The sequence below is a fragment of the Malaclemys terrapin genome, chromosome 2 (genome assembly GCF_027887155.1).
Source record: "Malaclemys terrapin pileata isolate rMalTer1 chromosome 2, rMalTer1.hap1, whole genome shotgun sequence".
Taxonomy (NCBI): Eukaryota; Metazoa; Chordata; order Testudines; family Emydidae; genus Malaclemys; species Malaclemys terrapin.
This window is the reverse complement of record NC_071506.1, coordinates 253,942,802-253,952,849: the sequence shown is the minus strand read 5'-3', so window position 1 is coordinate 253,952,849 and position 10,048 is coordinate 253,942,802. Positions and strand designations below refer to the sequence as shown.

General features: G+C 42.4%; 1 protein-coding gene across 5 annotated transcripts in view; it reads left to right on the top strand.

Moving 5' to 3' along the window:
• The first annotated feature begins 1,463 nt into the window (after positions 1 to 1,463).
• Positions 1,464 to 10,048, top strand: part of ABI1 (abl interactor 1) — a 127,256-nt gene continuing 118,671 nt past the window's right edge. For 3 of the 5 annotated variants that reach the window (XM_054020752.1, XM_054020751.1, XM_054020749.1), the window contains exon 1: positions 1,465 to 1,667. In XM_054020752.1, coding sequence (XP_053876727.1) covers positions 1,551 to 1,667 — 117 coding nt within the window. In that variant the 5' untranslated portion in view covers positions 1,465 to 1,550. Of the gene's footprint in view, positions 1,668 to 10,048 lie in introns of all 5 variants that reach the window. The other 2 variants (XM_054020750.1, XM_054020748.1) reach the window with 1 other exon arrangement.

Here is a 10,048-nt window from a genome sequence, read left to right as displayed (position 1 = left end):
CTTGATCTGTAGACGATATCAAGCTTTGTTAAAGCTGATGGATGTGGTAATCTCTTTTCTTTCAGGCTGAATGGAAGGAGTGATTAAGTGGCCCTTTTATAGTGATAGCTGGAAACAACAGGAAGCCACCATCCAAGGCAACGGACTGCATTGCAAGGCTGATCAGCTGAGCTGTGACATCTCAGGGGTTTCCCTGATATTGGTGGTAAAATACAGGGGTGGGGATTGATTAGTTGCTGCTACATGCAAAAGACAGCCTGCAGAAAGTGAGAGTAGTATTGAATATGTCCCCAAGAAAGCTGAGTGATGCTGCTTCTTTTGGGCATGGTTACTCGTTGGAAGGTCCAACTTGGATTTTTGAGCAAGGAAACTGCTTGTTGTTTATCTCTACTGTATTCATGGAAACAAGGCTTTGTGCACATTCTTTGAAAGAAAACAGGATTGCATTAGAGAAATACCTGACTCATACAATCAATTTCTCTTTTTAAGAGGGATATCCCAGCATCAAGGCCCCCAATATTGGCTACCACATGGGCTAAAAGAGGGGCAAAAATAACATTTTCACCTGTTTAATATTTTAAGTGCTACTTAGAAAAAGAACCATATGAATGCTGATTTTATTCATTGTTATTACTATTAGTCAGGCAATCTTTTTTTGTTTGCTGTTTCAGTGTACTTTAATCCCAACAGAGTACTAGCTCTATCCTACACAACTTCAGTACAGTTCCTTCAGATCTACTGCTGAAAAGCACTATATTCATTCTGAGTATTATTATTATCATCACAATTGTCACTAATTGGCATCCTTGCTGGCAGTTTCTAGAGAAGCCAATGGCTCTGGATGGGCCTTGAGACTGAACTGCCCTCTGAACTGTTTGAAGTTCCCTGCAGCGGAGAGGGCAATCAGCAGGAAGTGAAAGTAAAGTAGCTGTTGAAAAAGGTCTGCTTGAAAAAGATCTAATCTAGTGAGGCCGGGAAGGAGAGGTGAATGAAGGAGAGTTGGGTGGGAAGAAGGTGTTTCAATATCTGATTGTCAGCCTCAGCAGTGGCCCTTTTGTCTCTCCCCGTGTTGTAATGCAGAGCGGACCTCGAGCAGACACCGAGGAGCTCGCTCCCTCGCTCGCTGCTGTTTTCATTTCCCATTGTTGCAGCGGGCCCAGCCCTACCATGTTTGAACCAAAGCCGGTGGAAATGAACGGGGCTGGCAGCTTTCCCTCTGGGGAGAAACTGTGTGAGTGACAGTGGCCACAGGGCTCAGTCTATCAGCCACGGCCCGGCCTTGGAGGGGGAAACCACCCCGCGCCTCCACGCGCACAGCTTCGCCTGGCGCCTGTCCAAGCCAGGAACTCCATCGCCGCGGGGGGGAGGCCCAGCGCAGACTACAACTCCCAGCGTGCAGTGCGACGGGCATTTCGGGGGTGGGTGGGGAAAGCACGGCGGCCTGACGAAAGCGAGGCGAGGAGGAATCCCACAATACCAGGCGGGCTGTGTGGGCTCGCCGCCGCTGCTGTCTCTTTAATGCAAGAGGAAGCGATGCGGATGGGTGGAAAATGGCAGAGCTGCAGATGCTGCTAGAGGAGGAAATCCCTTCAGGCAAGCGGGCTCTGCTCGAGAGCTACCAGAACCTCACCCGCGTGGCCGACTACTGCGAGAACAACTACATCCAGGTGAGCGCGCCGCGCCGGGCGCCTCGCGGCAGGGCGAGAAGGGAGGCGCTGGTGGCGGGTGCAGGAAGTGGGCAGCGAATGTTGCAACAGCCGGAGAAGCCTCCGAGACACTGTATCGCCCGGCAGTAGCGGCAGCCGCCTCTGCTGAAGCGCTCTGATACCTCCTCCCTTCCCCTTGCCTTTCAACTTTCTAGCCAAATGCCTCTTAACCTCCCCCCCCCCCCCGCCTCCGAGCCTGTGTCTGGGAAGGAGGTGACTACTCTGTCAGTTCAGCACAGAGGGTGTGTCTATTTATTTATTTATTGTGACTCACAGCGCCCAGATCTCCCCGGGGTGGGGGAGAGGGTAGATTGTCCATGCCTCTTATGGAGGGCTTGTAAATATGCCTGTTTCAGGCCGAATTCTTCAACCCTTATCTTCTCTCCCCCCCCCCCCCCCCTTGCAGTTTGGCTTTGTAGCTGCTAGTGATATCTTAAAGAATCAAACCAATCATTTAAAAAAAAAATCCCTGAAGTGCTGGCTTCGTAGGTCACTTGAAATAGAGACCTAGGCATCACCTTTTTTACCTCTTCGGGGTGTGTTTTCCCTCCCTGTTAGGTGTGTAAAGAGGTGAATTTCAGAAAGGATTTAAGAGTGATGCTGGCAAATACTGAATTCTGGGTAGTGTTGAAATACAAATGACACAAACATAATTCTGCATTTATGTTGTGGGAGGGAGGAGGGACCCCCCCCAGCATATAACAATCCAAGTGGAAATTGTTTTAATGGCATCTAATTCTCACTAAGACTAAATGAATTACATTCCTGGTATGCTGCACTGGCGATCCTGAATTGTTAAAATTAACAGTTTGCATGTATATAGACAGTAATGTGAAAGCCTGATCTGGTATTTCAGCATGGCAGTTTCTCCTTCTGAGAGGGCAGGGCTGCTTGCTTCATAATTCAAACATCCTATAGCAATATTTTTAAACCGGGTGTCTCAGACAACCTGATTCACTTGTCTTACATCTTTCAATTAATTAGGAGAATTCTTCTACAGCTTGTTCATTGTTTCCTAACTTCTTTTTTAACTCTTTTGTGTGTGTGGTTACTTTAAGTACATTTTTATTTTGGCCTTTAAAAGTATTTTCATAGTAATTATCTATATTAAATCTGAATATAATTGTGTGCATACAGCTGAATTGAAGTAGACACAGAGCTCTCCCAGATGCCCAAATTAGTTCATGGACAAACTTACTTAAGAAAAGACTATTAAAAATTATGCATTTTAATTTTATGACTCCTCCTTTATAATGTAAATAAACCTATTGACTATAATATACCAATGGCTAGAACTAGCTGTAACCTACACTTAATTTAGTTTTTAATGTCTTAATATTTAGTATTTGTCTGAAACTAGCAGACTGTTTTATTTGTGCAAGTGGAACAATAATTTGATGGTTTTACCAAACTTTAAATATCCCTCAATGTCCCTTTGTGAAATTATTCTTTTTCAAAATGTGAGGCGATGCTGTTGATATTTGAATTAAAATTGAGGTAGCAAATCAGTGTTTGTTTTGGGGAGGATTTATATCCTTTTCACAATCTGAGGCGATGAGGGTTAAACTGTTTTTATTCTTCAGTTACTTGCTCCACCCAAAGAAAGCTGGTTATATAAATGCTTCAAAGAGGCGAGGTTGCATTTGGGTTTACTCATGGGAAATATGACAAACACACTAGTGTGGTAATTGCAGCACATGTTTTGACCTGTCGACTTTTTTTATTTATATAAAATATATATATTTCAGGAGAGTTGTGGAGAATCTTTCTGGCATTACATGTTGCTTTCAAATAGTCTTAAACCTTACTGTTTGAAAAAACAAACAAACAAACAAAAACAAAAAAACTTGTCCTCAGTCATTTGAAATCCATCTAACCAAGAATCACCTTAAGAATCAAGGTTGGCTTTATGCAGAATCAGTATATTTTAGTTTGTCCATATCAGTATATTTTAGTTTGTCCGCATACAGCTGTGTATATCTCTGTCGGAAAGAAGCAGTGTATACTAAGGTGAATAAACAGGAGTTAAGTAGTATTTTGTGGATTACATATCTAGTTTGTATTCTGTGTAGGTTTAGCCCAGTTCATTAAAAGTGGTAAATGAGATGATACTCATCTGATTTTTAGTGCAAAATAGTTTTCCAGCAGTTGTGTAAAGCCATCTGTTCTACAGTTGGAGTAGTGTAGATATAATTACAGTCAGTCTCCTGGAACAGTAGTGTCAATGCAGGTGGGGGGAGGAGGGGCTACCTCAGGATTAGGGGATGTGACACACAAGGCAGTGTAGAGTTGTGAAAATGGGGAGCTATTAAACCAAAATGTGGTGTTTATCAATTCAATGGTACTTAATACAAACAGTCAGTATTTTTAGAACTAGATAGGTATTGCTCCCAACTGCCCTGGATATCACCAGAAAAAGGTCGAGCAGATCAGGATGAGAGAACTATACATTAAGTACAGTGTTTAAAACACTTCAAAAATGGGATGCTTTATAATTTGACTTTATGTATGTTTAACTGACTCAAACCAGGCTCTTTGAGATTTCTAACAGAACCATGCCTACTGGTAGCTCTTTCTTTTTTATGAGAACAACATTGTGCTGCTTACTGCAGAAGGTGTTACTCTCTTGCCACCTCCTCTGCATTTTGTACACTCTGTCTGACAGCCTTTTTGACCAAAGCGCACAAATATTGTTGCAAACACTTTTTTTGATGGAAGTTCTCAATTTGATATCTTGCATTGTTCCTTCACTGTGGCAAGAATGTAACTTTTTATAAGATTACTGATTTTTTTTTTTTCCCCCTCTGAAAAGTCTTTTGAAACTGTATGTGTATTAAAAATGCCTGTATGTTTAAGTCTGGAACAATTGAGCTTGATTTCTAGTCCTCCCTCCCCCCCCCTTCTCTCCTTCCTACTTTGCCCTCAACAGCTGATGCTAATCTTTGGATGTCAATGCTATAAGGAACTGAGAAATCGCTACTGGCTACCATGTGCAGTGAAACAAACAACAACAAAGCAGAAATCCAGAGAGTAATGTATCTAGTCCACCAGGCCCTGTATATGCTGGTTATCTGATAGGAAGGAAGGAAGAAGAATGCTGTGAGACGGCACTGAAAGGAGCCAATGAGGTTAGGAGAAGATTCAAAATACAAAGGAAATTTTAGTGTGGTGACTGTTGGGGAGAGAAAAGGGAAAAGACATTGAATGTAGAAGTAGCACCAACTACCTTTTATTATAAATCTTGGAGGATTTTAAAGATTTGATTAGTAGGAAACAATATATAAATAACTACTACATTACTGGTATTAATTTTTAACTAGATTTAAAATTTATCTTTAAACTTCTGGTTATGCTTGGCGGTGTTAGTGATTTTCGAAACAGTGAGAAAGGTAGTATCTGATCTAGAACCATGGTTCTCAAACTTTCCAGAGTACTGTACCCCTTTCAGAAGGCTGTCTTGCATACCCCAAGTTTCACCTCACTTAAACTACTAGCTTACAAAATCAGACCTAAAAATACAAAAGTGTCACTGCATACTATTACTGAAAAATTGCTTACTTTCTCATTTTTACCATATAATTATAAAATAAATCATGACCTCCAGGTTGAGAGAAACTGAAATACTATATAGAGCAGTATAAAGAAATCATTGTATGAAATTTTAGTTTGTACTGACTTCGCTAGGACTTTTCATGTAGCCTGTTGTAAAACTGGGCAAATATCTAGATGAGTTGACATGCCCCTCATTGAAACCACTGATCTAGAAGACATGTGGCAAGCTAATAAATGGTTTACAATAATTTTAAAGATGAGGCTTTGATTCTTCAGTTGGCTATGTGATGTCTTGCCTCTCCTTGTGAAAGGAGCTATCTTAATACAAATAGCTGCTTGGGGATCAAATCTTGTTGTTCTTAGTTGCCTAAATTGCCTCTTAGTGTTATGTTGGCATGTGTATTAAAGTGAACAAAACAAATTCCAACATCAGTTTTATGATAGGTAGCATGTTAGAAAAGGAAATATTCACAAGCAAAATAAGTATGCTTTACAATGATGTGCTGTATGAAATGAATGAGGGAGAAGGATTTGGCACTCCTTGGTAAGTCCCAAGCTAGGATTGGTTTTCTGCAATTAGAAAATTGGCAAACACCCTATCCTGCCTCTTCTCTGAGGGCTCACTCCATTTCCCCCCGCTCTGTTGCTCATGCTCCCCCACCCTCACTCACTTTTGCCAGGCTGGGACAGGGGGTTGGGGTGTGGGAGGAATGAGGGCTCCGTCTAGGGGAGCAGGTTCTGGGGTGGGACTGGGGATGAGGGGTTTGAGGTGCAGGAGGGGGCTCCAGGCTGGGACTGAGGGGTTCAGGGTGTGGGAGAGTTCTCCGGGCTGAGACAGGGGGTTGGGATGCAGGAGGGGGTAAGGGTGCCGACTGGGGGTGTGAGCTCTGGGGTTGGACTAGGGCTGAGGGGCTTGGGGTACAGGAGGGGGCTCTGGGCTGGGCCGAGGGGTTTGGAGCGCATAAGGGAGCGCAGGCTCTGCGGGGGGGGGGGGAGTTTTGGTGTGTGTGTTTGGGGGGGTTGGGGGTGCAGGCTCTTACATCAGGCAGTTCCCGGAAGCGGATGGTATGTCCCTCTGGCTCCTAGGTGGAGTCATGGCCCCCGCAGCTCCCATTGGCCATGGTTCCTGGCCAATGGGAGCTGCGGAGTCGGCATTCTGGGTGGGGGCAGTGCACAGAGACTCCCTGCACTTAGGGGCCACAGGGATATGCCACTGCTTCTGGGAGCCATGCGGAGCCAGGGCAGGCAGGGAACCTGCCTTAGCCCCACTGACCGGACTTGTAACGGCCCGGTCAGTGGTGCAGACTTGCTCTGCCAGAGTCCCTATTTGTCCGGGCGTTCTGGTAGAAAACCAGATGCCTGGCAACCCTAAAGGGTTTGCTTCATTGCATACTCTTTTCCTCCTTTCTCTTCTCCCCCCCCACCCCTGGGAAAAAAAAACAATAACCCTCCCCCCTTCAAAAAAGTGTGTTTTAATTTAACCCAATTTAACTGTAAAAACACAGCAACTAGGGTTAGCAACTTGAGTTCAACTCCAGGATCCTCCCTATAGGTTTTAATTTGGCTGCTAACCAGAGTTAAACATTGTTGCCATGTCTTCAGTACTGTTTGAATCTGAGTTAGCTAACCTGAGTTAAGAACACACTTTTTCAGTGAAGGCATAAATTAAAATACAAGCCTCAGTTTTTGATTCTGTTCCCTTTCCCATAATCCTTCATGACTGCAATTAAACTGCAAAAATATTGGTGGCGTTGTGTAGTAATTTGGGGATTGTGGTGAAATCCTTCTTTGGCAACACGATATAGAAATAACATAGAGTTAAAAAATACTCAGAATTAAAACTGTCTAACTCCCCAATTAGAAATACTAGCTTACCATAAATGTTTCCGACAGTTTCTAGTCTGACTGGGCTTTATTACTTAGATTTAGTGAACATATCTGCAATAACTTGCTTATTGGGTGTGGTGATGAAAAATAGAAATGATATAGGAAGCTATGGTCTTCAGTGTTGTGTTGACATCTTCCTTTGAGTTGCTGCAGTTGATTGCAGTACGAGAACTAATGTAGTGAGTTTCCTTCTGTAATGGGTCTATAAAATACTGATTGTAAACGCTGACACTTAAGTCAAGACGGTGGAACAGTACTTATCTCATGGTCTGGTTAAGTGTTGACAGCTGCATTGTTTACTTCAGTGCTTTTCTGTTAGACTGCTGTGGGAACATCTAGTAATTAAATCAAATGATTTTAAGATCACATTCAGAGCCTATAAACTAATGGCTTGAAATACCATGTGATTCTTGTAAACGATGATTATTCTGGGCTCTTTAACGCTGGGGTCACTTTTTATTTTTGTGAATGGACTCTATAGCTTTTGAAAGTCAATTGCATAAATAATAAACATGAGACTTTGAGAAGTATGTGCTGAATTGCTTAAATGTGCCTTTTTGGATGTGTTATTTCCTGCTGTAACTTCAAGTGTAGTATGTGGAAACCATAGTTCATGCTAAGCTGACTGAGCTATTCTGGAAGAAAGGCAGAAACAAGGGCATAGTTTTTTAGATTGACCCTTGGAATTCACCCTATTGGAGGAAATTGGAGGTTTCCTTCCTGCTTGGTGGGGGGCGACCGGGGGGGGGGGGGGGAAGCTGTACAGATCAGATGTCCTATCCTTTTGGTAGGATGTGTATTGATCAAGATGTTCCACAGTTCTTTAGGAAGAAAGTATCTACTGCGTGTCTTTTTTGTTAGTCATCTAACTCTTGTCCTTGTATCTGTGTTCTCTTCTTTTTGTGGGTGACCTCATGCTAGACTTGCTTTGCTTGAAAGAATGGTGGAACAGCTTATTTCAGTACAATGACGTTCACTTAGGAGTTTTGATACAGGAAATTACCTGTTTTAAAGGGATAAACTTCTTAAACAATCATTAATACAAATCTTGTACTTTCTGAGAGAACTTCTGAACTACCTCTGAGTTCATAGATTTAGATTCATGTTTTCAAAAATGGTTAAAGGACAAAAGTAAATTGACTGATTATAGACTCTCAAAACGTGTTACAGTAAGACAAAACAAACAATCCACTTTCCATTACACTTAACTGTTCAGCACATATATTATAAAAGACTTGAGAGTCTCAGAACAAGGTGCAATGTCCAAGACACAACTCCAGGAATCCTTCATGTGGCTTAAATTGAAGTACTTGCATTTTTTTAAAAATGCATGTTATACTGTGTGCAAAACATCTTTTTAGAGAGGATAGGAAACAGGACAAAACATTCCTTGCCCAAGTATTAAATGAGAACATAGACTACTATGTCTGTCCTGTAAATAACATATTTGGTGATTTTAAAATATGGATTATTGGCCTAGCAGATGTAATGGCTCTTCTGTCAATGAGAATCTGTTTTTGCAAAACACAGTTGAATACATACAGTTCTAAAGTGGATATGAGCATTATGGCCATAGTGTAGTTTCTTATTAAATATTTAAGTGGTTATTTAGCATGCACAGGAACCACTTTTTTCTAAATATAGCATGATCATTTTGTGGGCTTTTTTCTTTGCTTTTTTTTTTTTTTTTTCTTCTTTTCTTTAAGGAGGACTGGTTCAGAGCATGGACCAGTTGTCACAAACTTAAAATGTTTATACTTGCTCTTCTAAATTATTTGAAATGGGGTGGCAAGATTTCCACTTCCATTCCAGTACTGTCCCATCACCACTTCAGTAGGGGTTATGTCTGTGCTTCTCTATCTAATAATTCTCTACTATTACCAGGCAAAGCAAAATGAATTGGACTCATTTGTCACTGGGGTTAGGGTCTGCTACCTCTGCTGCAGGAGATGCTCTGGAGAGGGGATTTGAAACACAGAGGCCTAGTAAAAACCTATCAAAGGCTTAGCTTGATACCTTGCTCTCAAGGCTTCAAGGAGCTGGAGCACTGAAGTTGGTGTAGTTGATAGTTCTGAAATCTTGGAGGAAAGAGAAATGCTGAGTGAAAGAGGGAATCAATCCTGCCCTTTACCTCCAGTGCCTGAGGGAAGGACCCTGTGAGGCTCAGAGCCTTTTAGGGTGGGAATGAAACTGGGGTGTGGATTCAGAGTATGAATAAAAAATATTACTTGTGAAAGTTGTGTGGTGAGGCTGAGAGATGTGTGGAAATGGTCTGTTGTTGAGTACCAGCAGAAATAAAATGTGTGGAAGGGGATGGGGGAAGATGTGGGTGACGAATAGAGAAAATGTAGAAGTAAATAACTTAATAAGCATAAACAAAATATGTACCTGTATAATGCCAGTCATTCCAACACTGAAGTTTTATAAGTATTAATTGTTACCTGAGTTCCCCTAAAAACCAACTCAAGGTCACACTTGTATTAGTTTTATTTCGATGTTGGTGTTGGGTCAGGTAGAAAAGAGATGGCGCTTATACTCGCACATTCACCGCATTCATACCCTCATGCACCCACACACTTACACAGGTGGAGTTACCGGAGGCAGCATGGAAGCCGAGAAGCCAAAGCGTGGTAGATCTGGTGTGTCTGTGGTCATGAATCCAGGCTGGTGAGCAGGTCAAGGAGCAGCAGCTTGTGTGCATGCCTTCTTCCTTTTTCTGGAACTGAGTGGCTCCTGTCACGTACACTGAGGTTTTTCTTCTGTGTCAGTCACCGAAAAACATTCCCAGACCAGTTTCTTTCATGCATACCAGGTTCTTCTTCTTTTCTTTACAGCACCCTATGATTCCCTTCTCAGGGCTGATTACATCAGGCACCCCGGCTCCTGGCTCTGGGCTCTTTTCT